General features: G+C 37.8%; 1 protein-coding gene across 1 annotated transcript; it reads right to left on the bottom strand.

The window, feature by feature from the left end:
• Positions 1 to 248: 248 nt before the first annotated feature.
• On the bottom strand, positions 249 to 24,789 carry LOC100888760 (receptor-type tyrosine-protein phosphatase alpha). Its single transcript, XM_011671025.2, has 27 exons — positions 24,730 to 24,789; positions 23,840 to 24,107; positions 22,415 to 22,624; positions 20,584 to 20,733; positions 20,171 to 20,302; positions 19,618 to 19,788; positions 18,745 to 18,876; positions 18,021 to 18,314; positions 14,398 to 14,760; positions 13,225 to 13,399; positions 12,817 to 12,899; positions 11,987 to 12,240; positions 10,897 to 10,984; positions 10,356 to 10,432; positions 9,644 to 9,680; positions 9,179 to 9,276; positions 8,033 to 8,158; positions 7,278 to 7,426; positions 6,492 to 6,627; positions 5,818 to 5,967; positions 4,966 to 5,065; positions 4,105 to 4,169; positions 3,368 to 3,496; positions 2,411 to 2,536; positions 1,824 to 1,975; positions 1,194 to 1,329; positions 249 to 645 (listed from the first exon to the last, which is right to left on the bottom strand). Exons 1-27 carry the CDS (start codon positions 24,787 to 24,789, stop codon positions 364 to 366), a joined length of 4,143 nt encoding a protein of 1,380 aa, XP_011669327.2. The 3' UTR covers positions 249 to 363.
• Positions 24,790 to 27,492: the final 2,703 nt, after the last annotated feature.

Raw genomic sequence — 27,492 nt, 5'->3', positions numbered from 1 at the left:
TACGGAGCACCATACAACCAACGCAATGGTATATGAATTTAAGATTCAAATGCAACGTTCTCGTATACAGAGCACCATACAACCAACGCATGGTATATAAATTTAAGATTTAAAGCTTATCAGTACTAGTTTACAGGAGGCTTTACACCGCCCTGCAAGGTCACTGGACAGGTGGTTATCTCATCAACTCAGCTCTCAGTTAACATAAGAAAAAGAGAATCATATGCATGGGGACCAATGGTCACCGATTAGGCATTGTTTAATATAGAGAGGGCGCAAGTAGCTACAAGTAGTGCAGCGGGCTTTTAAATGCAAAGTTCTCGTATACAGAGCACCATACAACCAACGCAATGGTATATGAATTCAAGATTCAAATTCAAAGTTCTCGTATATGGAGCACTGTTGTTGAGGTTTTGGCTTCGGTCTGTCCTGGCTCCTCTCAGTCTCTACATTGCCATACACGAGTGCCGCGGCGCCTGCTTCCTGCGGATCTGTGACCTCATATGGGTTCTCTTCCGGGTCATGTGTGTAGTCAATCTCTACATTGCCGTACGTGTGGTCCTCTAGTTTCGGGTATGGACGCTGCTCATAGTTTTCAGTGTGCAGGTATTCACGGATGACATCGTAGACGAAAGCATATTCCTCCTATTATAGACAACAAATGTTCTAGTTTACTACTTGATAATGTATTCACATAGATATACATGGATATTGAGAAATTAAGATTGGAATATAAAAAATAGAAGATAATATTGTATAAGGAGGAAAAAATTTATATGTTCACAATGCATGAATTTCCAAGGTTTCAGAGGCTGTATTCCTCACATGTAAACTAACTAGATACGAAACAATAGATTTGACAACGATTACAATATTTCGAGTATATATTTCTATTTAACTTTTCCTATTGTAAACCATGGCACAACAAGAATTTTATTTTACATGACGCAATTATAGATGGTACGAAATTATTTTCTCTCTTTATCTGATAGTATTTTTGGCTTTATCTCTGTTTTGGAAACCACTCGTTTGATGGGTTAAAGGGGTCCAATGTGTATGTAGCAATGAAGCGATACACTGTGCGGAATAAATGCTGGTTTCCTATTTCACAACAATATCGATTTTTTTTTAATGCATTCTTTTTATGTCTATATGTGACCAGTGTGCTGGAGAAAGTAGTCAGTTTGTCATACCTCGGTTTGAACGAACTGCATCCTGTCAGCTCGCAGTATCTTGACTGTCTGGAAAATATCGACGGAATTTCCCTCAGCTATCTGAGCGATGCACTCCATAGCAGTACAAAACACACCTGTTCGCCCGGCACCACTCCTTGAATTCCAAACAAAAAGTAAACATGTTTGAATTACAGTAATCAAGATTCAATAAGCATTTACTATTTGGTGAATTTATTGTTCAAAATGTAATCCAATAACATTACTGTTTAGTAATAAAGTTATCATAACTGAAGAGACCTTCTCTAAAGTATTTCAATTCCTGCAGGTTCCTCTCGAGAACCCCTGGCTCTGAGGTATTTATGTTGTACATAATAGCATCTTTAATTAACTGTTGATATGTCTAACAAGCCATTAGCAGGTTTTTAAGTTGCCGATGCAATTATTTTTTTCAAGAGGTATGCACATTGCATAACTTTAGTAAACATATTATTAAACGTTATAGTTGATTTTGAAATTTGTTGTAACTATTATCTTGTTTGCCAAAAATATCCCTCAACAAAGTACTTATGGGTCGATCCGGTTTCCATGGACTTTACATCAATTGCGACTGTCTGAGAATAATAAGCATTGAAAATATCCTGGACTTACAAACAATGGACAAGAATAGAGAATTCTTTCTTGTTGTTAGTGGAACTTTTGACAGCACGGATGAGCTTGATCAATGACCTAGCCCCTAGTTGTTGATCTGATCCATGTTTAGGCCATCCATGGAACTGGTATTGAGTAACGGTGTGACTTGCCTAAAAGACAACGAAACCAAATAATCCGTGGACAATGGATTTATAAGGCGCATTAGAATTTGTCACAACATTGCATCTTATCTTCGTGTTCTACCAGATATGGATAATAATGTTACTTTGGCTTTACGCTCACAAATTTTAAATGTCTATGTTTAAAAAATGAACTAGTTATTTAAAGAAAAGGTCGAGTTCTGACAAAGATTCCCATCCTTTTTTGGTGTGATATCAACAATGGTCAGATATCTCAATGATTTACATTCATCAAGCCGCTTTTCATCCAGTTTGTAAAACCGTTTCGTTGAAATTTATAATGTGGATTGTTAAAAATATTAGGTTGCTCGATCGTTTAAAAAATCAAATGGGGGCATCAACGTTCCTCACCCCTTCGTCAACAATTACTGTCATCGTTAAAAACACATATAAAATAAGACATACGTTGGAGTTTCTGGTAACTTTCATTTGCCGAGTGGTCATGTCGCCATCAGATGATGTTGATAAGGTTGCAACTGAATATGATCCGAACTGAGCCGAGTCAGCATCAGGCCAGTATTGTGCACAACTCTAGAAGGAGCAGAGGTGAGATTATACATAAAACGTTAGTAATGTTGGTCCTTCCTTTTCCGTCCGCTCTATTTATCGTGTTTATATTTCTCGCTCTTATCGTTTTCTTTTCTTTCATGGTGCACTGGTTTCCCTGAATCCCTATAACTAGTACATGCATCACTACTTTAAGCCATGTTAGTTTTTAAATTAGCGTTACGGACAGTGTGGAAGACCTTCTTCTTCTTATTATGATACTACTTCTACTATAGTCTTCTAAAACTACTACTATTACTTCGACTACTACTACTACTACTAATGCTACTCCTACAACTCATACTACTGTTACTACTACTACTACTACAACTACTATAACTATTCCTACTTTTACTACGACTACCAATTCTATTACTACTACTACTACTACTTTTACTACTACTACTACTACTATTACTATTCCTACTTTTACTACGACTACTAATTCTATTACTACTACTACTACTACTACTTCTACTACTACTACTACTACTACTACTTCTACTACTTCTACTACTACTATTCCTACTTTTACTACGACTACTACTTATATTACTACTATTACTACTACTACTACTACTACTACTACTACTACTTCTATTACTTCGTTATTATTACTGACAATGATCTTATCCCCCTCTTGCGCCACTCTTGGGACATCAATCTTTAAACATCTAAATTGATTATCTTAAGGATTATATTTATACGAAAAAAGAAGCAATGGAAAATAGGAAGGTCTATAAATCTCCCAAACTAAATGTGCGACAAACTATTAACCGACCAAACTTAACAATTGGCATTTATTCGTTCTTCTACCTTATCGTTTTGGCTCTTGTCATTAAGCATGACGATAGTGGACGGTTTAGAGCCTACGACCATAGACCAGAAATCAGACACAGTGGTTGGCAGCGGCATCTGGGTTGTCATGAATGTGCAGTGGACTCCCTGAAAGATGAAGAAATAATAATTATAATATACGATAACAACGTGAGAACCTGACCACCTACTTCCATTGCCATGATATGCTACCAGAGCTGCTAGTGTCAGAATATTTGAAGTACATGCACCGTAGGTGGAGGGGGCTCACTAAATGCTCTGCATCCCCATCATACATCCTCTTCATCAATGTATAATTCCGACATAATAGACATAACAATTCTCATATATTCTATATTACATTCCATATTATAATGGCGACAGTGCATGTACTTTAAGGGGGGAAAATGGATATACGCACATTATACAGTTGTAAAAAAAAAAACATTTTGCAAGCTTTTGTAATAAGACAAGTCACTAAAATGCGATGAGACAGCACACACGAATGTTGTTTGTGCTAATCATCAATAATATCAATAATATAAGCACAATGTGTAATTATAGCAATTGCCTACGCTCAGGACGTCTACTTTTTTGTGTTGGATACAAGTCAAATGTATTATATGTAGACGGTATTTATTATGTCATTCCATCCTACAGATATTCCTCACACTAAATGTCAATCGAATATGCATCACATGTAAATTGAATCAATTGACTCGGCAAGATCTTCTCACCTTCATTTGACTAGCATTGATGTAATCTTGATCTGGGGAGTCTAGTATCACACGATTCCTCTGCACTAGAATGGTATGGCAAAATGAGAAAATGTTAAACAGAGTTACGCTACAAATAAACAAATATATTCTTTGATGGAGATATTGGATTCTATAGTTATATATGTATTTAAGTTTTACTTGTGGTCCTCGTTACGTACATGACAGGTATACGGACGGATCCAGGGAGGAATGGGGTGAACACCCCCCCCCCATCCACCCTCCCCCTCTATCTCCATTCCCGCCTTAAGAGAAAATCTTTCGTGATATCACCTATCCGCCTTCGAGTTACTTTTAAACGTATTTAAAGCTTTGAGTCGCCCCGGCCCCCTCATGTGCTCTTGACATTGTCATACATTTCACCACGGCGTTTTATCTCTTAAGTCGAGAATCTACGATTTAATAACGTGCACCAACAAAAAAAAAGGTTTCAACATTGGTGGGTGTGGATGTGTGATAGTGATGGGAAAAGGGACTCGTTCTGTTGTTCAAGCGCTGTGAGGGATCTCCATATATTGTGTACAGTAGCCAAACTGGATCGACATTTAGGTGTTGGGGAGAGGGCGGATCAGAGGACTTTAAACGTTGGAAGGAAGAGTTTCTAACGGAAGGGAGATACAAGGATTGACCTTAGTGTTCACCCAAGTTTAATGACATCCCTGCAAGATAAAAACCGCATATTAAAGAGAGTCTTATTTCATTACGACGGCGATTACAGTCCAAAGCCAAACTTGGTTATTCCACAAAATATACAAAATGTTAAGCATTTGGTTTCATAATGTTTATGACAAAAAGATTTGTTTGTATCCTAACATTACTTACATGGTAGGTTGTTTCCGTATCTATTCTTTGGTTGATTATCTGGAGTGCGTCCTGATCTTGTTCGAGAAGGCGGAGGATCTGGACAGAGGCTCTTCAAAGTCTGATTAAAATCATAGAGTGTGATATTTCATGTACATAACGAATTACTTTAATAATAATCATCTTTGGTGCTGGTATATGTTGTTACACTTGCACACATATATATTCAGCTTTAATGTTACCTACGTTCATACTGCACAGTTTATCCACCCCCATGGGAGTTTCAGGGTGATAATAAAATTGTCTGATTATCTACTAGCTGCCTCAAGGCTCTAAAAGCACTCAAGGAATTACAGTTACTTCCTAATAAGTATTAATTCACTAAACCTAATTAGTTTAGATAGTGCTGCGAGTCGGATTCGGAAAAACCCCACCATTCATTTGATTCACAGTTCAGAGATTCACGGATCACGTCATCATTATATTTTCATCGTAAGAGCGTAGTAGCTGGTTTATGAATGGGATACTTTCTGTTTTTCCATAAGTGGTTCCACTGGACACAGGGTATTCTGAAAAAGTAGTTCCGTTGAAACCAAGATATAATGCCCCCCTCCTCTCTCTCTCTCTCTCTCTCTCTCTATATATATATATGTATATATATATATATCTTTCTCTCTTCCATGTTTCCTGAATCTTCCGTCCATACACGTAGGCTTTTCATGAAAGGAGAGGTGGAAAAAGAACTATATAGGGCTCTAGGGTGAGAACCTACCATTGGCAGACGATCTTGGAGATAGATATAAGCTAAAGGACGTACTGTCTGTAGACATTAACTAACGATCAACCTATGTAGATAATTGGTAAATGTGTTACCTCGAACTCCTTGGTCATCTTGGACCGTCCACTTCCACCAACTGAAGTGTGCAAGTCTTGTAGATGATCAGTGAAATGAATGACAAGGATCAGGGTATTCCTCCAGAGAAGATCCTCCAGGACAGCCCCGTAGATGAAGGCATACTGCTCCTGTATTCATTTAAGGAACGAATGCTTCAAAATTGTTATCAATTCCATCTCATCTACTATACTAACACATCTCAGATTTACGACATGCGAGATTACGTGTGCATAATAACTGAAGAGTAGAACAAGCAATATCTTATGCGCATTCATAATGGTCTTGATATCAAATACAATTCCATTCATACATAGTTGATTTAAATCTACACAAAGAAACAAGAAATGATTGAAAATGTACATTGGTATAGGGGGATTTTTTGTTATCATTCAAGATTAAAATAGTACCTACAGAGTCTGTTTTATACGTCACAAAAGAAAATATGACCAAACAAAATAAAAATGTTTACATTTATATGCATAGTGGTATTGTTTTTAATTCCACATATGTCACGTAGATGAATCATAAAGCCAGCATCCGCAAAAATTTGCACACATTAGATTGAAATCCATCGGTCTTATCAGTGTCTAAGCTGAAAAAATAGTGTGCCAGGCGGCAGCATCATTGGGGGAAGGTTTGAGAGGTAACCGACCTGTGTTTGGACCATGTATGGTCGTTTCTGTCTGATGTTTGTCACGAAGTTGAAGACATCTACCATTCTAGTTCTCTTGGCGTGATCTACGACGCTATCAATACTGATCACCACGCCTGTTCGACCAACACCGGCACTGGATAGAAAAAGTAATCAGTCATGTTGTTGAAATGTGAATTTCTTGTTTTTTTAAGTATAAAGTTGCATTCTCTGCAGATTTAACGAAGTCCACGCACACTATCTATTGGACGATACAACAAAAGTGAGCAAATTTTTCAAGCATTATCAGTTGAAATATGCATAAGTGTGGAACACAATGTTTCCATGCAGTATAACCCGAGTATTATCCATCTTCTTTTAAGAAGCTCGATTTGGTTCAAATGGACTGTTACCATTTCATATTCTATCATTGTTGTTGAATTTCTAAAAGAATTTAATATTACCTAAATCTTGAAGACCCATTAATAAGCCCTTGCCAATGTCAATTGCCTTAATTGTGCATCACCTTTAAAAAAGAGTGAGCATTACGATGGGCGTTGTGGCGTGCGCCTGTAACCCAGCTAACGGTGGAAGTAATAGATTGCTTCAGCCGAGGACACGGTAAAAACCCAACACACACACACACACACACACACACTCACGATGACATGCTACGTAATCTGAACATAATATCTAAAAGCCATACAATGAAATATCAAAATTGACATTGAGTTGATTTCTTTAAAGTCTTGACGATGGCGTTTGTGGGATCCTTTTTTTTCAGGTGAAAATGGCCAAGAAGCCTACCTGCAATGGATGATCAGAGGATGAGTGTTGGGTCCATGATCAGCTTTGACTTCCTTGATGAACTGGAGCAGTGATGATGTGTGTTTAGGAACACCCTTGTCAGGCCACTCTGTGAAGTGGAACTGAGTAACGGTCCTGTAATCGTCACCCTAGTTCGGATAGCAACAAATTTCATGCTCAGTGATAATGAATGAATGTAAATGAAAATTTTATACCGATTATCAAACATCTTTGTCCGTCTTATTGTCAATGGTGTCACTTTCCTTTAGTGTTTCCATGAACTAAACTTAATTTTGACAACTTGAATCAGATACACCAAAATACGTCAAATAAAAATCAATCAAAAATAACTAGTCTACTCAGTACCCCTTTGTAAACGTTATCATAAAATTCACATCATATTTTAGCGCCTTTACGGCATGACAGGGAAATTTCATGCATTTCACAAGAAATGTTTGCATATATTTGGTAAAAGTTCCAAAACATGAAATATTTCCTTTAAAACATAAACTTCGCTGTTGTATTGTTTATTATTACGGAGTCACGTAAATTTTGCAGTCACAACAGAAACACTTCGACGAAAGACTATACAAAAATGGCGTTTTCTTAGACATTATCCAATGCATCAAAATGTATAATTATCTCAGACTTATACATATTAAATACTATTTTACTGGTTATGAACTTCTCCCGAAGGAGAGAAAGGCCTCACAAAATGACGTAACATTATATATGCAGATAACCCATGTACCTACCTTTCTCATTCCCATTTTCCGTTTAACTCCACCTGTGCATGCTTCCAGTGACACCAGCTCCAGTTTGATATTTCCAAACTCCACTAAATCGGCTTCTTGATTAGGCCAATACTGGCGGCATTTGATCTATTCCAAGCAACCAAACAGAAATAAATCAGATCAAAGAGCTGTCTAGGCTTTTATCTGAGCAAAAATATATTAAGTTTGGAGGAGTTCTTGTGTAATACCAATACCAATAATAATCTGTATTTATTTAGCACCTGGTCCGAAATACCGTTTTTAAGCGCTTTACTGATACTATTACTCCGGTCATCGGAATCATTCACGCAGAATGTGCACCATATACAAAAACTGGGGAGTTTTCGTACAATAATTATAATTACCGTGAGGGCATATGACAATTACTAAGACAATTTAGGGCTTTCGTCATCTTACCAGGTCTCCATTTCTCTCCTGGGTACGGAGTGGCAAGTGAAGAATAATGCCTTGCCAATTTACACCAATGCCGTGTCGGGAATCGAACGAATTTTGCCATTTTTATGTCGAGTGCTTAAATTACTCGACTACGACTTAGCCACAGTATAGATATTTAATCATCCGTCTATCCTAGAAAACTTCTTGTATTATTTGCATTGAGCAACGTTTTTAAACTTTAAAAACGTCACTCTGTAAATGTAAGTGTTTAACTCAACTGATTAGGTTAAGTTCATGTTCACCTTTATATCATAGAATAAGGGGTCTCCCTAATGTTTTTCTCACACACACACACACACACACACACACTCTCTCTCTCTCTCTCTCTCTCTCTCTCTCTCTCTCTATATATATATATATATATGCATATATAATCTATATATAATCAGGGGTCACTATCAACAGATTTGTGTAAATTTTTAATTCGCAAAAAACAGTCATTAATAAATTAGAAGGATAATTTTTGATTCACATCGTTCTTATGATGATTATGGTCAGGTGGTGACCCTGATAACAAAATATAACTAATTTTGAAACAATATTACGAAAAAGACCTTAGCAACCCAAATGTTGATTATTCATGAAGAAAGATGTTAAATCTGAAATCTTAGTAATTAAACTGACTTTATTCATTTGAATTCTTTCATTGGAGTGAAAATATTTTCGACTGACCTTATCTCCTTCCTGGAGCTTCGTTACCATGGCAATAGTCGTCACATTCTCCTGCCAGACCATCCTCCAGAAATCATCCATAGACGCATTGTTGGGTCCTTGAAAAAATAACGGATTGTCGGAGAATAGCGTTGAAAAGAGCCCTAACTAAAGCTTTTTAACTTGCACTCATCGGAGTAAAATGCAAGAATGAACAGAAAGCCGAAATCGATCAATAAAAACGGAAACTAAAAGGAACAAGACGCGAATATAACGAGCGCTGATTGGCTGTCTCAAGGATTATGGCTCACCGGAAAATCAGTTTCCCATAATGACTAGTGTCTTGCTTCAATCTACTATTTTTCTTCATTTATACAAGAATAACATATTGACTTTAAACAGAGTAACATAAAAATACGCGTTTTTCGATTTGTATTTATGAATTAATCATTGCTAAACTTGACGGAGAAATTAGAATAGACATACCTTGTGATGCAATGTAAGCCTTGTCATTGTCAAAACTCTGTATGTGAAAAGAAAATAATAGAAGTTCAATTACTCAAATATAGATCAAAATGAAGCTATACATATATCAAGGCTGGAGGGAATAATAGTCTCTGTTTATAACACTGCTTTTTCGTAGGATTTGTGTGTGTGTGTTTCCAATCGTCTGTTTTTCTTTGGTAATAGCAAACATGAAATGAGCTGTAAAAGGGTTCATAAGCATTTGTCCATATCACTTGCCCATTCTTGTAATGGCCAAAATTTAGCTCATTGAATATTTGCGCAGCATAGAAAGTACGACCATTCGGTACAAAGGTCTGACAATCAGACTATTTAATTGAACAACCGCGGTCGCTAAGATCGATTTGACAACTAACGGTCGTTATTTTCACGCAAAAAGGCATTTTCAAGCCATTATGTTATGAGGGAAGATCTATATTAGATTAACAATATGAAATGCCAATGTAATTTAACCTTCATTTTTTGGGCTTCAAATAGAGCATTGTACCTTTAATACAACAATATTTTTTTGGTTTTTTATTCTGTCGCATAATTTGATTATTATTTTTTATATGGGACGCTTTCTTCACCGACAACCCACTTTTAATTATAGCATCATAATGACATTTCATTGTAATGACAATGTTTTTACAAATCAATGCTTAGCTAGATTGATACATGCCACCTTACTTACGGGAATGTAAGACGCGTTGAAGTAGTCGGAATGAGGATCATTATCGATGACTTCTAACTTCACCCTCGCCGAATCATCTGGATAAAAGATAAATATTCAAACAACTCAAGCCACCCCCGGGAGTCAACCAGTAGTTTCTAACGACATTTTTTTTTGTTTAGTAATTTTCTTCGTTTATCTTTGTTATCATTTTCCGGTAGAGTAGTTTACAAATTATAGTGACCATTAAAAACAGAAATCACTATTCGGATTTCACATGCAGAGATTTGTTTACGGATATCAACTATCTTATTTTTTATTGAGAGTGCAATTGTACATGCAACATTTCTTTAGAGAATAACTATTTCAAATTAATATTCTATATATATAATCATGACATTGAATTGATAGCATACATCATTACACACATTGTTACAATTTAAATCATACGAATTGCGGTGCTCCGTAAATACATCAGCATCAGCTTTATTGAAGCACGCTTGTATAACTATCCCTAACAAGTTAACAATATAATACAGTCCAGGATATTTGTTGTACTCACATGGCAAAATATTCTTGTATCTGTTTTTTGTGAAGTTGATCGTCTCTCGAGCCACGGTCTGAGGATAGATGTCTGGGCCAGGTAAGTCCTAGGAGAGAAAGGAAATATAATCTCAGTTTTAGTTCATTGTTTCACATTTGAAATTCAATAATGTTTTCAGAAAACACTACAAAGATGAAGGCTACTTGTTTTCGAGACTAGAACAAACATCGGTTTGATTGCATACAGTAGGAAAGGAAAAGTTGCGGTTAAGAAGAGGAAAATATGGAGGAGCCTAAGGTGAAAAATGATATTATAATGCCCACGGCGATAGACTTCTTATATAATTTTTTGTAATGTTTCGTTTCAATTCATACGAGGAACTTGGAAAGATCATCTAAGGATATCGAGTCTCGAACGGCATGACATAATGAAACAGCGACCTATCCAGCACAGTGCAGAGGGTTTGCCCCCCAGTGTTCTCAACAGCACAGGAATACATTAAAGGTTATACAAAGTTTTGGGAATTTAAAACATTTTGGGGATAGTGATTCTTTACAATTTTGATACATTTGAATGCCCCCGTGAATGTATTATAAGCACTAGAAAATTTAGCCCCTAAAACACTTCTGCTTTCGGGAAAAATTGAATATAATAATTTACCGGTGCTCCCGGTAAATTTTGATTTCAAATAGCGACTACGGCCGTACAATGGTAGCTGCGACCATGACAATCTCAGAATATGTAGTTGTGATATATAATTTCCAAACGGAAATAGCTAATCGGTCGATTTTAGTCAAGAAACATTGTTTTATAGCTTAATTAATATCTTGACCTTGAGAGGGAGCTATACAACATAAAGAGTTTATTATCTAAAATTTCACAACTGTAGACTCGATTTCAACTGCGACAACGATCACTGAATATTGTAGGATCGCATATGCTTGCAATATGTTCATTTAAACCAAATTCATGACCCCATACCAAAACTTTGTATAACATTTAAGGCTACGTGCAGCGCATATTTGCGTGCCAAAAAAATGTTTCATGCGTAAAACCTTAAAAAGAAAACATGTTGCATGTTGAGAGGAATTGTCTCCATTTAACCTACATGAAATTCCTGGGAGAAGAGCGCAGTGTGTCTGTTCTTGTTGACGAACGCAGGAAACTGAGCCATGGGTATCGGTTGTCGTGTGGCAAAAGGTTTGTTGCTGGATCTTTCAGGAGATCCATCGGTTGAATCGAGGTCTAGGGACTTAGTTGCCCGTACAAAGGGCTTGACGACTACAGCTGGTTTAGGTCTCGTGCTCCTTGAATGTGTTTGGTCTGGGTTCGAAACAGAGTCGTGTCCACTGTAGTCGTTTCCTGACACAATACATACAGAATTAGAAATAGTCAAATGTACTCCTTTTCAAAATAATAATCTTTTAAAGTCCACTCTAAATTTTATTAAGTTAAACCGAAAATGGAAATTCTATTTGCCCAATTGATCGTGAGCCCGGCAGCCACTGAGCAGCGCCAGATCGATGTTGCTCTATCCCTTATTGTTGAACTCCAAACAAGGTAGCAGCAACTCCCGCCTTTTACGTCTTTTGGTATGACGCGGCCGGGGTTCGAACCCACGACCTCCGGGTTGTGAGGCGGACGCTCTACTGACTGAGCCAACACACCGGTGATAGGAAGAGGCCTAGGGTGGCACAACAAAGGATCAGCCTATGTTCAGCAAATAACCAAATAAATTCATAGTTCTTCCAAAAGGTTGCCTTGTTCGTGGCATTATGAAACAGTCCAGGGCATAACTTGAATTGTAAGAATTCTACGGGGCTAGACAAAACAGAATATGTAGGCTCTTCGTTGTCAATGACATTGTCGCTCCATGCTATTATGATGATTATACTTTTTGCACCTGATCATGATACTTACGATAAAACATTGGCCTACCTTCTAATGACGTGTCGTGGAAACCAGCTGGTGCCTGATATTGGTCCTCTACGTTTCCTTTTTTAGACGGATTACTATCATTCCTTTGAAAAGATAAGAAATTTTTTCAGTGCGAATTACGAGAAGCGAACAATACGTGATGAGAAGAGACGAGAGCTAGTAAATACTAGGCTTTTAGAAGAATTTTATCGGTAGATTATTCCCTAAAGAGGGAAATGGAGAATTAATAGAGTGTTGTCAGACATTAATTTTCAAATTTTCCTATTGTGCCTAGTTTCCACTTGCATCGAAAGTATGGTAGTACTCATGGTGGATTACAGTATAATTACGGTATAAGTGAGTGACAGCATTGTACATGGAAATTTCTTTGTACATGGAAAGACTGAAAAGTTGAAATATTTCACGAACCTTCGTCGTTTGAACACAATGATGACTACGATGATGATAATCAGAATAAGCAGAATGGCGCCCACGGCTCCCCCAGCTGCCGGTGCTATAGGAGCGCCACCCAAACCCCCCTCATCTGGTCCAATCATCATTGGAGTCGAAACGGTTGATGAACTCGGTGTCGTTGTTGGCACAACTCCATTTGGGATGAAATGAAATCATACATTTTAATTTTTCTTCAATAATTTTTAAAAATTTGATTTGCCAATATGTTTCTATTTAATCCCAGTATGGAAAAAATATATATTCCGCCACTAATAAGAAAGAAAATGGGCTTTTTATTGATCGCAACTTTTCAAATTAATAACTTTCCTATTTTTAATCGAAATTCGTTCAAACCTGCTCCTCTCATTTTTCTGCTCCCATTAAAACTTTTTATCATCGTAGACTTACCCCTCAACATTTTGAGAACACGTATATCATTATTTTCAACATCACATTTATTACAGCTAAAAAGCAAGCGCGTTTAAGTTAGAAGAAATAGCATAACATAATCGCAATTGTATTTCAGTTTTGACGCTGTATATTAATTTATGAAGAGATGAGAGGACCCCGAAGCGTATCAAGTTGGACAGTACAAATTATGTCTGCAAAGTGTTTGCATATTATTTAGATTTTTCCCCATTTATTCAGAGAGCATTTCATATCTGTAAATGTATGGCCGAGGGCAGCTATCCGTAAATATATCCCCTGTTATTAAACTGTTATGAACACAATCGCAGAGGCTTTTGAAAAATCATCCTGGAGCAAATCCGATTGCTTGAAATGTTTGAACACTTTAATGACGCATTTTATAATCTTTTCCATGGGATATGTAAAGAGGTATTGAAATCGCCCTGAGTTGATTCTTGAAAGTCTTTGCAATGGTGTTTAAGATACTGGAAATGGGTTCATTCTAATATTCAAAGCAATCCTTATAATTTCATATGTTTTATCTTGATATCTCACACCATTCAGAGAAAGAGGCAGGGGTAGACAGGTAGAGAAATAGAGATAAAAGAGAGAGAGAGAGAGAGAGGGAGAGGAGGAGGGGAGGGGAGAGGGGGAGAGGAGGGATGAAGGAAGGGATGTTGGAAGATGGTCAAATTATGAAAGGAAATGACTCAGCAGGGGGAAATAGATTATAGAACCTACTTTTTTCAGTTGTGAATGTCAATGCTGCTCCTTGTGCTCCTTCACCGTTGATACCATCCCGTATCGCTGCAATATGAACAGAGTACGTTGATCCTGCTTCAAGTCCACTGACGTTATACATGACCATCTCAGTGGCATTCTCAGCAGACCTCTTCGATACGGAACGGTCCGTATTGTTTACCATGCTTGAAGGTTGTACTTCTTTAGTCAACACGATAATGTTATCTGATCGTACGTATATCTTGTATCCAACAATAGGTCCGTCCCCGGTATCAGAGCTTGGGTCCCATTGCCTCCAACCAATGACTGCATGGTAGGATCCAGATTCAAGTAGTTCTGGTACACCATTATAACTTGGTAAAACTGCAAAGTGTAAACAAATAAACACAGAAAAAGTGGGTAAAATATAGCACTCATTTATTGTAACGCATTGGCTCCTTCCTCCCTATCCGCCCAGAAAGTAAAAGAACAAAACAAACAGGAGGTAACGAAACCATAAATTGTACCACGATAACTTGTAACTAGTATTTCACTATACTGTACCTGCAATTTATTTCAAGATATTAATATGGGACATAATCTTTTGCAATCAATATGTGAAATATTCGAAATAATATAACCATACGTGCATCCTGGAAAATGACCTAGCTGAAAACACGTTTACAATTCTGGATAAATCATGACAGTAGACCAATGGTTCCATGACACATGCTCCGCCGACGATTGCTCCGCCGACAGTTACTCCGCAAAACGCGACAATTGCTCCGCGACATTTGCTCCGCGACATTTGCTCCGACGTCAAATGCTCCGCCGACAGGTGCTCCGCCGACAGTTGCTCCGCCGACAGTTGCTCCGCCGACAATTGCTCCGCCGACAGATGCTCCGCCGACAATTGCTCCGCCGACAATTGCTCCGCCGACAATTGCTCCGCCGACAGATGCTCCGCCGACAGTTGCTCCGCCGACAGTTGCTCCGCCGACAATTGCTCCGCCGACAGATGCTCCGCCGACAATTGCTCCGCCGACAATTGCTCCGCCGACAATTGCTCCGCCGTCAATTGCTCCGCAAAACGCGACAATTGCTCCGCCGACATTTGCTCCGCCGACATTTGCTCCGCCTGAAGCGACACTTGCTCCGCCGACATTTGCTCCGCCGACAATTGCTCCGCCGACAATTGCTCCGCCTGAAGCGACAATTGCTTCGGTGACATTTGCTCCGCCGACAATTGCTCCGACGACATTTGCTCCGCATGAAGCGACACTTGCTCCGGTGACATTTGCTCCGACGACATTTGCTCCGCCCAAAAAGTGTCCCATTAAATACAAATGCTACTAGTACTACGACAAATGCTTCGCCGACAATATTTTTTTTTTTCACGGGTTGTTTTTGTTTCTTTTTTTTTCTTCATTTTCTGAATGCATTTCATGAAATTATGTAAATGAAATGAAATGAATGAATGTTGATGATGTGGGAGGAAAAAGCAGTTGCCTAAAAGTCATTTCGAATATACTGAAATAACTTTCCATCTATCACTGTACGTCCCACATAATGTACACTAAACACTCATTACATGTCATGGGAAGTTTTTTTTTTTTAAGTAGAGCAGCAAGCCACATTCCCCAATACGCGCATACCTCCTAGTTAATTTCAAACAGCTCATCAATATGTAAGACCTGAAATTACCTCAATGAAAGAAGACTAATAACATGAGAGAAAAGAAAAGAGCAAAGAAGACAACCGTTTTTTGCTATTCCCCATAATGTTTGATTTAAAAAAATAAAAAATAAAAAGTTATAGCTCCTTACGCAAGTTCTCCGGCGAAAGATAATTACTGGCCGCTCAAAATCTGTTTCATGTATTACTCATTAGCTGATCCAAAGTTCAAGGCTATTTCTCTCTCTCTCTTTCTCTCTCTCCCATGCTCCTCCTTTTCCTGTTTACACCGTTTTCTTGTCTTCTTTGCTCTTTTCTTTCCTCTCATGCTATTAGTCTTCTTTCATTTCCATCACTTCTTCTCTGCTCCCCCTCTCGAGTTCTATTTCTCTCGTGAAATTGAAACGTAAAGTAATACAATCATGTAGTACATTCTTGTTTAGAATAATATTTTCAATAATATCCAGTCCATTTTCTAAAGGTTTCTTTCCTTTAGTTAAGTGTATGTAGCTTTAATATATATATGTTAGTGTGTAAAACACTCCGTTTCATTCGAGTACTTTGTTTTCACTGAATAATTTAAGGGACTCACGAAGCCACCGGAAGAAGGGCAATTGGCTTATCATGAAGAACTAACATCAAACTGCAACAAAATGATTTGTATAAATGTGAATAAGCAGAAAGGCTGCCATCTCATTTTCCCGTCTGAATGGGTTCTCTTCCTTACGTATATAAGTGCCCTTATTTTCTAAACTTTTTTTCTTCTTTTTTTTTCTTCTTATTTTCTAAACTTCCATGATGACCTAGTATATTGTATAATGCTTTACCTAGTAAGATGCATTGATCGAGGTAATTTCAGGTATTACATATTGATGAGCTACTTGAAATTAACTAGGAGGTATGCGCGTATTGGGGAATGTGGCTTGCTGCTCTACTTTTTTTAAAAATCTTCCCACGACATGTAATGAGTGTTTAGTATACATTTAATATATAGGACGTACAGTGATAGATGGAAAGTTATTTCAGTATATTCGAAATGACTTTTAGGTAACTCCTTTTTCCTCCCACTTCATCAACATTCATTCATTTCATTTCATCTACATTATTTCAAGAAATGCATTCAGAAAATGAAGAAGAAAAAAAGAAACGAAAAAAATAGGTGTAAAGAAAATATTGTCGGCGAAGCATTTGTCGTAGTACTAGTAGCATTTGTAGTTTATGGGACACTTTTTGGGCGGAGCAAATGTCGTCGGAGCAAATGTCGTCGGAGCAATTGTCGCTTCAGGCGGAGCAATTGTCGGCGGAGCAAATGTCGGCGGAGCAAATGTCGGTGGAGCAAATGTCGGCGGAGCAAATGTCGGCGGAGCAATTGTCGCTTCAGGCGGAGCAATTGTCGGCGGAGCAATTGTCGGCGGAGCAAATGTCGGCGGAGCAAATGTCGGCGGAGCAATTGTCGCTTCAGGCGGAGCAATTGTCGGCGGAGCAATTGTCGGCGGAGCAAATGTCGGCGGAGCAAATGTCGGCGGAGCAATTGTCGCGTTTTGCGGAGCAATTGACGGCGGAGCAATTGTCGGCGGAGCAATTGTCGGCGGAGCAATTGTCGGCGGAGCATCTGTCGGCGGAGCAATTGTCGGCGGAGCAACTGTCGGCGGAGCAACTGTCGGCGGAGCAACTGTCGGCGGAGCATTTGACGTCGGAGCAAATGTCGCGGAGCAAATGTCGCGGAGCAATTGTCGCGTTTTGCGGAGTAAATGTCGGCGGAGCAATCGTCGGCGGAGCATGTGTCGGGTTACCTAGACCAATATCAAAAACTGAACTTAAAGTAAAATACAAAGCTGATCATGATTTATCATGCATGGAAAGCTTTTCATGTGTTACATGTACTCGTTTTTAAAATCCATAGACCATTTTAAAACTTGTAGAGTACAACGTGGAAACTCTTCCAATAAACTGCTATGGGGTCTGCTTACCAAAGAAATCTCTTGGAGGCAGCCTTACGAAAGCAAACTCTGAGGAACTGTCAGGTGCCCCGACGAAGCAGTAAATTGGTTCTTCTGGTCCCATATACTTGTGGATATATGAATTATTGATGGTTGTTCCTGATGTATTAGAGCTAACATGAGTTATCCAGGGTTCCGTAAAAGACGTCCCTACATCTGCCTTCACATAATCAGAGAGAAGATTTTGCCCTGATGACGCTGTGAAGGAACAGGAGAAGATCGCCACTCCTGGGTTGGTCTTTTCCAAGCTCGTCTCAAAACGATCTAAATTTGGTGAAAGAACACAACAGCATTGTGAAACGTGGATCACAGTTTAACAGACAGATGGAGAAGAAGAGAGAAATAATCCAGGGGAATGACACAATTTTAAACACTTTCAAAAAATGAACTTATAGGCAATATCTTTATCAACTGTATAGCGAACATTCATAAACTTCTTTCGGATTTTCTAACATGTCATAGTCATGAATTAGTACAATCAATAGGTGATGAGGATAGGTAATTGCACACAATTATGAGGGCTGAACAGTGACGGTAAGCTTCAAATTAAAATATTTATTCTTCTGTTCGTCACTGCTTGAATAATATAAGCAGCTCATAATTATTACTGAAAGTATTTTTGTTTAATGAAAACAGTTTTAATACGGAGAATCGAATTATGTTACAGACACATATTTCCTTCAACATCAGTTACCTGTTTGGCATTGATCCCCCATCCATCTTGGATGACAGGTGGATGACAAACAATCACCAGTCAGAAATTTACAATCCTCAACACCGCCAGAACAATGGCATGTCTTCAAACAAGAGCTGAAACATCCTGAAACTGAACAAGATAAATACATACATACATAACTAGAGTTTAAATTGAAAGTAATAAAGGGATATCACATAATATTATTTTTTTTATTTTATAAAATAAACATTTTGCCGAACGTATACAATTACTAAGCATTTACAAGTAGTTTTAATAGCAAATCATAATAGTAATACAATAAACAAGATAAACAATGCGTATTCAGAGTTGTTGATTATATGGATATCTTAATGACGACATATCAATGTATTTTAAAAATTGTTAGAAATATACATCGGAAGGGATTTCTTAAATGGCTAATTTAATTGCTAAATTTATAAAAAGGTAACTTTGTCTCAGATTCTGAAACAAAATCAAGGATTTAGCTCATGCTGCAAGGGTAATTATAAACTTTTAGGTCAGTCAGGAACTCCATGACTTTTACAAGCAGATCGCCTGTCCGATTATCAAGATATTTATTATTGGAAATCGAAATCAAATTTTGCGTGTTCCTATCAGTATTCATAACACTACAGTCAACTGGGAAAATAACCGGTGACTCCAAATGTTAAGTTTTTTGAGGCACTTCTTGATTATTTTGAAGCGCGTTTTTTTTTTTTTTTTTTTTTTTTTTTGGGGGGGGGGGGGGGGGAGTGGTGGGGGGGGGGGTGCGGGCTTCAATATATCACCATATCACATATACTGATAACACGTAGGGCCGTGCATCTCAGATTTAACATTGTTCAACGATGCCTTTAAGAATAATCTTACATGTCATACAGTTGGCTGGAAACTCGACAGAATCAGTGATATATCCCAAGTCGCACTGCCCTTCAACCTCGTAACAGTATCCAGAATCTTTAAGGCATGGTGTGCCATTCATGCAATTGCATTTCTGTGTACAGTTAGTCCCGAAGTATCCGTTTGGGCAAATAGAAGGAACTGAAATGAGGAAATATATATATTATTTATTTAAAAAAAAGAAAAAAACAGAAGTCATGGTCAGCATTAAATTACCTTCCTTAAATATGAACACTAATTTACCATGTCATTACGTTAAACACAAACAAATGAAGAGAGCATATAATATACATTTTGATTCCGTAAATTGTTTGTCGGTTTACCGATGGAATGAAATCGCGGCATAGGAATATTCTGCAAAATGTGGCTTGCTACACCAGAGTAAAAAGGTATTGCGTTTGTATAAAAAGTCAACTTGAAAGTGTGGGACTTATCCCGGGTCTTTTGGGTTTTAACATGGAAATTGAATCAGCAACGTTATAAACATTCATACGTCATTTTCAAGTGAAGTATATGACTGTACCTTGACATGCTGAACCAGACTGTCCTTGCGAGCAATCTCCAGGACATTCTCCAGTGACGTCATCGCAATCTGCTTCATTAGTACAGTGACATTTTTGAAGACAATCAGCTCCAAACATACCATCTGTGCATGCTTTAGGACGAAATAAAAGTGATATTACGGGATTTATGGATCCTTTGAGGTATTATTTAATCAATTTGCTCCCCAGAATATTGTAATTCGAGTCTAATGCAAGTAATTAATGCACGTGTGCTCGTCCGGAAAACATAATTCTTCATGCATATAAATTAACCCTCTATTCATATATATATATAGATTTGGATTTGAACTGTGCAAAATTGTTTAAAACGCAAGGTTGAAATAACATTTTTATTCCCAATGTCAATAATGCTAGCAGTCGTTTTATCACTAACTTTCATTGCAGTAGATTCCTGTATATCCAGCTAAACAGGTGCATCCATAAGGATCAGGTAAACAGATCTGACTTCCAGCACACTTGTCCAGAGGATGATCGGTACCACATTCAAACTCACAGTCCCAGCCAAACGTATGACTCCCACACGCTGCATGAAAATGTATATATTAGAGTGATTAATTTAGATATAACTCAAATGTTCTAATATGTTCCTTTATCTGATTTGAGAAGAGACGAGCATGTAATATTCAAACATACTAAAATCATTAAAAACTGTCACGTCCCAAGCAGTAATATTGTATTTTCTTCTTGTTTTGATTGGGAAAAAAGTATGTTTTTGTCAATTTAATCATTGAATTTAACTGATGGCTACTTATGGAAACAAAAACAAGTGAAAACTGGTTCATCTTCCTACAAAGTTTATGTACGTATTTAAATAACCAGTGTTCCATTATCCTTACTAATATTATCATTTATTATGTTTATCATCATTGTTATTGTTATTGTCATCGTTATTAGATTTATTATACTCATTACCATTATTTTTATTATCAACATCATCTTATTTCTTTTCCCTTCCTTCTTCTTCTATTTCTTATTTCTGTTATTATTAGTCTACTCCTTCTCCTCACTCTTCTTCTTTTTCATCTTCTTCTTATTTCTCTCCTTTTCTTCCTTTTTTTGAATTTTTTTGTTGTTGTAATTATTTTTGGAATTACCGTTATAAAACGAATACTTTATCATTGTAAAGAATCATTTCGAGGCAAAGAATGTATAGGAAATATAATTAAAAAAGTTTCACATGGTAGTATTTTCTTTAGGGATTTCTCAGTTTTACCTTGGAGACAGTTCTTTCCAGCATAGCCAGGAGGACAGATGCATGTTCCTGAAAGCTCGTAGCAAACACCCCCATTATAACAATTATCACACAAACGATCGCATAGCGGTGGATTCCAACTTCCAGAAGGGCACTCTGTTAATACAATGAAACATGGACAAATATAATGTACGTCCCACACGTACGTTAATCCTGGAGATGGGTGTTATACCCCACCCCACAAGCAAATGTTTCTGTGGGGGGAGGGGGGGGGGGGTGGCCTGTACAAAATACCCCCATAGTAAGGAAATCAATAATTGTTCAAAAAGTTTTTAAAAATTGATTTAAAAGCCTTACAATTAATACGATACAGTCAAAATCTATAGGGACCGCTCAAGGGAAACGCAAAAAGTGGTCTTTATAGACAGGTTCCTTTAATACATGGGTTACGATCTCAACATTTCTCCTTCATTCCACACACAAACACACACACATGCACACACGCGCACACCCACACAATCCTCTGAATGGAGTTAGGTCACTGATATAGGAAAACAGATAGCTTAATGAAATAAAGTGGCGCAAAAAGCCATGTTTGTAAAATGCACAGTGGTTGAAAACAATTGTAAAAAGTTTTAAAAAAAAACACACATTAGGCCATGAAGCTGAATGTTTTATGTAGTCCTTGATTAGGCTTTATACTACAGAAAATGTCACTCGATCATGGAAATTACAACTTAACATTCGACGATATTATTTTTGCTTTACTGTCGGTCAAGCCAAAATATGTCTAGTCGATTTCGGTCGGTTTTTCTTGATTGTTGTTATTTCAATGACCATAGCTACAGAGCTGAAGGGTAACAAGTTCCAGTGAATTTATACCCTTCCGACCAATATGCAATGATATAGTTTTGTTGTGTAAGGAAAATAGAATTCGAACCCGTTACGATGAGTCTTATGAGGCTGAATTGATGTTGTTCCAACGTTTCATCCATGTACGTCACATACACACCGGCGTCTGAGACAGATGCAGTCTGGATTGTGTGTGATAGACTGCCAGAACTACTTCCAATACGTGAATTAGCCCAGTCTCCATCAGTGAATTTGCGCCATCGTATCTCGCCTTCTTGTACCATCCCTGTCGTGTTCACCACACTGAGTGTGATATCATCTCCAATGTATATTGTCTTTGTAAACCGACCATCAATGGGTTGCAATTGACCTATAAAGAATAAGAAAGAAACAAATCGACAACACGTTACATTCGCATCTTATTTTTTGCTCAGTGATCCTATAAAATTGCGTCATCACGTCTTCCATTCTCTCTTTCTCTCGTTCCATTTATCCTCCGTTAATTTTACATTGTTATTAACTAACTATTCTTAGAATGACACAGTAGGGGAGAAAACGTTTCAAGCATTAGCATTTATGGTATTAAGGAGTGTTTTGAGTTTCAACATAATCATAACATTTGCTTTTTAGAAACATTTACTTTGAGTTGAAATGGTATGTTGTATTATAATTTAAATGTAAACTATTAACAACTAAATTAAAGGTACTATGTCCCTTTTGCAGCCAACCTCGAATTCTGTAGAACTTTGCAGGAATTATGAATATGTCATGTATGTCCTATCTGTGAAATTTAAACGTTAGCAGTGTCCAAATATTAAAATAATTCAAGGAAACCCGTTAGACCTCACTGTCAGACACTATAATTCGTCGCTGTTTTCACGAAGTGACGGTAGTGAAAAAAAATTGCATTCACTTTGCGTTACGATTTTCCTCACTACCGTCACTTCGTGAAAACAAGGACGTATTGAGTGACTGACTGGCTTTTTTTCTTCTTTGGTAATAACATACATATAATGAGCTGTAAAGGGTACATGAGCATTTGTCTACATCAATAACCCACGTCTTGTGATTGCCAAAATTAAACTGATTGAATCTTTGCACAGCATAAAACGTATGAACATTCGGTACAATAGTCTGAAAATTAAGACTATTACTTATTGGCTCTATATAGCTCCTAAGTCGATTTGACAACTAATAGTCGTTTTTTCCCACTTGAAGACATTTTCAAGCCCAACCTTTTTTTAGAGAAGTTCTAAATTAGTATTATCTTTCAAATGCCGTTTGAATTTAACCTTTTCATTTTTTGGCCTGCAAATGGGACAAAGTACCTTTAATAATAACCTTATCAAATTAGTATCTGGAAATTGATTTGTCCCAAAATGTGTCGTAAGAATGTGACAGATTAAAGCTGACATATGAACATGTTCAACAAACGCCCTCATTTTTAGCAGACCACCTTGCATTCTTCAGTTACGAAAAATACACACACTTATTTAACTAGAGGTATGAATAACTTAGTTGTTAACTGTTTGTGTATATGTACGGGAAGAAAGAAGAATGCCAAGAGGAACAGATGTCATTCTACTGGCTGTCACTGTAGAACATTCGAAAAACCCAAAGCCCTCCTTAGTAGCTGGAAGAGTCTGCCTCAATACTAAAGATGATACACTATCGCTGTCTCCTGGAGCTGTGTAACTATCGGAAGTTATAGACGCGGTCAGACGGACGAGTCTTCTTGTGGATAATGTGAGAATCTCCTCATTCTCTGAGCCGAGTAGACAGATAAATGACTCATCCGTCAGTCCTCCGCTGTAGGGTGATGGAGTAGCTGCCAGTAGACGTACAGGAAGGATCTGTCGCGGACCTATGAAAACAAATTATTATGTTTTTCAAGTAATCTGTGTCCGCCTAGTATTTTCGTTAGAGGAGAAGTAAAGGAAAATATAGGTAACGTTTCCATGGCAATGACCTTTCTCACACTTGAATCTTACATTTCGTATCTTATGATAACGGTTGTTACATACCCAAAAATTCCATACATATATTTTTAAACAAAGTTGCTTCCTCTTCTTAAACTGAATAGTATGGAAAAGACACACTCGAGACAAAAAATATATGGTACTTTATGAAGCAACGTTTCCCTGGAGTCATGAACTGCATATAAAGCCTAAATAACTAGCAATGTTTAATAAGCAGATTTCCTTTTTCATTTGATAAAGTATTTCCCTTTTTTGCCTTGAAAGAACGGTACAAGCGTTGATAACAATGGGTGGTATTCTGCTAAAGTGGAAACCAACAGTGGCTCTAAAACAGTGGTTAAAAATATTCGAATATAATCAATCGATATCGTGTTTCGTATGTGGAATTCAAATTGAATGTAGTAAGGTACAATGGGCATCATTTGAGCATGGACTATCATAACGGGTAACCCTGAATCCTGAATACAGATAATATAACTATGATGTCAATACTCACTCGGAGGTTTTTCACATGCGAACCTAAGGTATGATGTACATCGTCGTTTTCTCCATCCATTGTTAACCTGCTGATGAACACATCTTTCATTCTCAAATAGGGTTGCATTAAAATCCGACCAAGCAGGAAATCTTAAAAGGTAAAATATGTTCCAAACACAGCAATGTATTATCACAGTTTTAATAAAGAAATATTTTACTTCAAAGGGAATAATCATAAAAGATTGCAAACGTTATGTCAGGGGTATTAATATAGTTCAAATGTGTATTAATTCAAATATAGATATAAGTAATTATGCCTTTCTTGCAAATCATGTTCAGGGCTTGCATTTTAGGCTCAATGAGGTATGCATACAAATTCAGATAATCGTGTTATTACAGTAAAATGCCAATTTCTTCCTATTGCATTCTGTCTGCAACATGATTTGATCGCAGTTTGTCATGAGTAGAATGCGTAGGAAAACGTCAGCAACCGCGGACCACTCCATAGAAAACTACCTCAAACCGCGGACGTACCTGCAATGGGGGACCGTCCACGGTTGCGATACCGGTTCCGCCGTATCAAATTTACGACGTAGGGGGCGTTTGAATATTAGATGTCACAGCGTGTAGGCAACATCGACTGGATCAGTCCGATGTGTATCGCGAAATGTCACAGCACCCCCTTTTGACTGCGCGGGAGAGGCGCTCGCTACCTGGATCATCCCAGGTACGTCCGCGGTTTGATGTAGTTTTCTATGGAGTGGTCCGCGGTTGCTGGTGATTACCTACGCACACACACACAAGTACTAAACTTGGTCCACGGTTGACAGCATTTCCCTGTAGTGGTGTGCGAGATATTTTGGGGTGCGTGTTTGTGTGCGCGCGTGTGTTTGTGTATCAAATATACAGTTTAACACATACCCATTATTATCGAGTAAAGTACCATCAATCCATTGGAACGCGTCCTCTTCATTGATATCATCGAGTCCAAACCAATACGAGTTACCTCCAGCCAGCTTAATGAGATGCAACTGGTGAATGCGGTGAGAGAATATAACAGAAAGAGAAAATCACCGATTATAATTTCTAATGTCCCATGATCACGTTAGCGGAATACGTTTATCGATTTGTCTATAGTCTATGACATCCTCGGAAGTTTAAGTAGCTGAAATAAGATATAATTTGTTTTCCTTATACTTGGCTCACCGCGTCTATATCATGCTTCTATAAAACATTTTACACCCTTTCTCGAATGTTTTCACACACCCAACAATATTTGTTATTCCTTTCACATTACTTTTTATGTTTTCATTTTCTATTTTTTGCACACACAATGGTTAGATTAAAGCCCGTTGAAGTTTTTCTCATGTTTTATTTATACGTTCCATATTTGGAATTACAACTATTTATTATCACGATGCGTCCTTACATTGATTTTGTTTGTTTTAGGCTGGGCAAGATCACCTCCTTGAGCCTGGCAGAACTTTCTGGCAAATGAATATGACGTCATCGAGGATTGAGAGATATAGTACAGGGTTCCATCAAGGCGAGTCCACTCATATTCTGGGACGTCTATACATGGATTAAAACAAGGTGATTGCCATTGTGAGACGTTCATTTTGTTATGAGACAGGTAGAAAAGAGAGATTTCAAACCATTACGTGTCATTACATTCATCATGGTCAAACTGATAAAAGACGTGACGAGATATGAAAATATCATGGATTCACTTTTCGGCATTGCACTTTAATGTAACCTACTCCTCTCCACCCAGGCGTCTTTGGTACCCTGTGGTATGCAAACGTCTCCTTTAATGGGTTTACACTGTGTGCGTCTGTAACATGACACCTGGCTAGAGTACTCCTCAGAGAGTGGAGAATGTCCACACATTGTGTGTGTGTGGACAAACCTCGATCCGATAATCACAAAATGATTTACTGTTGCGAACATACTTGTCACACGAGAATTTTGCAGGTACACTTTGTGGCGGACGTGTTCCCTTAGTCTCGACTCCAACTTCGATGGGCGAGACAATCATAACAATGATGTTATGATGATATACCGTTTTTGGATAGCGCATGTCACATTATCATAAAATGTATCTATGCAATTATAAACGATATTGGATACTATAAGCTTCGTTTCTAATCGAAGCTCTTAACGCTCAGTGCAGTCAGGGAATAATTCCTGTCAGGTGCCTACTTACTACACGTGGGTCTAGTGCGGCAAACGTAATTAATGACTTTCCAGATGACATTAGTGGTGCAGCAAGGATTCGATTCCTCTTTTTGTAGCATAGATAAGAGGGGGGGGGGTCATATTAAATCAACAATATAAATTAAAAGATTCTGCAACTCGCCAACAGTGGAGTAACGGGTCTCTTTGACATTACTAGGTTCATTTAATAGACCTACAAATATTTTTTTTAAAGCAATTATAAATGGAGAGAGAGAGAGAGAGAGAGAAAGAAAGAAAAATTTAATTTTGGCAATGAAACAGAAACGACCATACGTGTAAAGTCTATAGTGGCTTACCCTGATAGCGTTCACATATGAAGGGTCGGTCGAGATGACACGGAATATCAAGCCATCCCATGTCTGAATCAGAAGATAGAGTGGCACAATCTTCATTACCTTCGTTGTTGGGTTCAGCATCATTCCATGCTGAATACCTGTGTGTATTAAATAAAGGAGAATGGAGAACCAAAATCACGAGTATGCAGACGATTATACGAAAGAATAGTTCTATAAATCTTTTTTTTTCTTTCTTGAGGGTGTGTGTT

The sequence above is a fragment of the Strongylocentrotus purpuratus genome, unplaced genomic scaffold (assembly GCF_000002235.5).
Source record: "Strongylocentrotus purpuratus isolate Spur 01 unplaced genomic scaffold, Spur_5.0 spur5_scaffold_20, whole genome shotgun sequence".
NCBI lineage: Eukaryota > Metazoa > Echinodermata > Echinoidea > Camarodonta > Strongylocentrotidae > Strongylocentrotus > Strongylocentrotus purpuratus.
The sequence above is the reverse complement of the archived record's forward strand: the minus strand, read 5'-3'. Positions and strand labels throughout refer to the sequence as shown.

What these genes read in the sequence shown, in the direction of transcription:
- LOC100888760 (XM_011671025.2), bottom strand. Translation starts at nt 24,789, where the DNA reads ATGGATGGAGAAAACGACGATGTACATCATACCTTAGGTTCGCATGTG. An exon ending in CGCATGTGAAAAACCTCCGA is followed by an intron (nt 24,108 to 24,729) that starts GTGAGTATTGAC and finishes GGTCCGCGACAG; the next exon opens with ATCCTTCCTGTACGTCTACT. An exon ending in CCACGACACGTCATTAGAAG is followed by an intron (nt 12,241 to 12,816) that starts GTAGGCCAATGT and finishes GTATTGTGTCAG; the next exon opens with GAAACGACTACAGTGGACAC.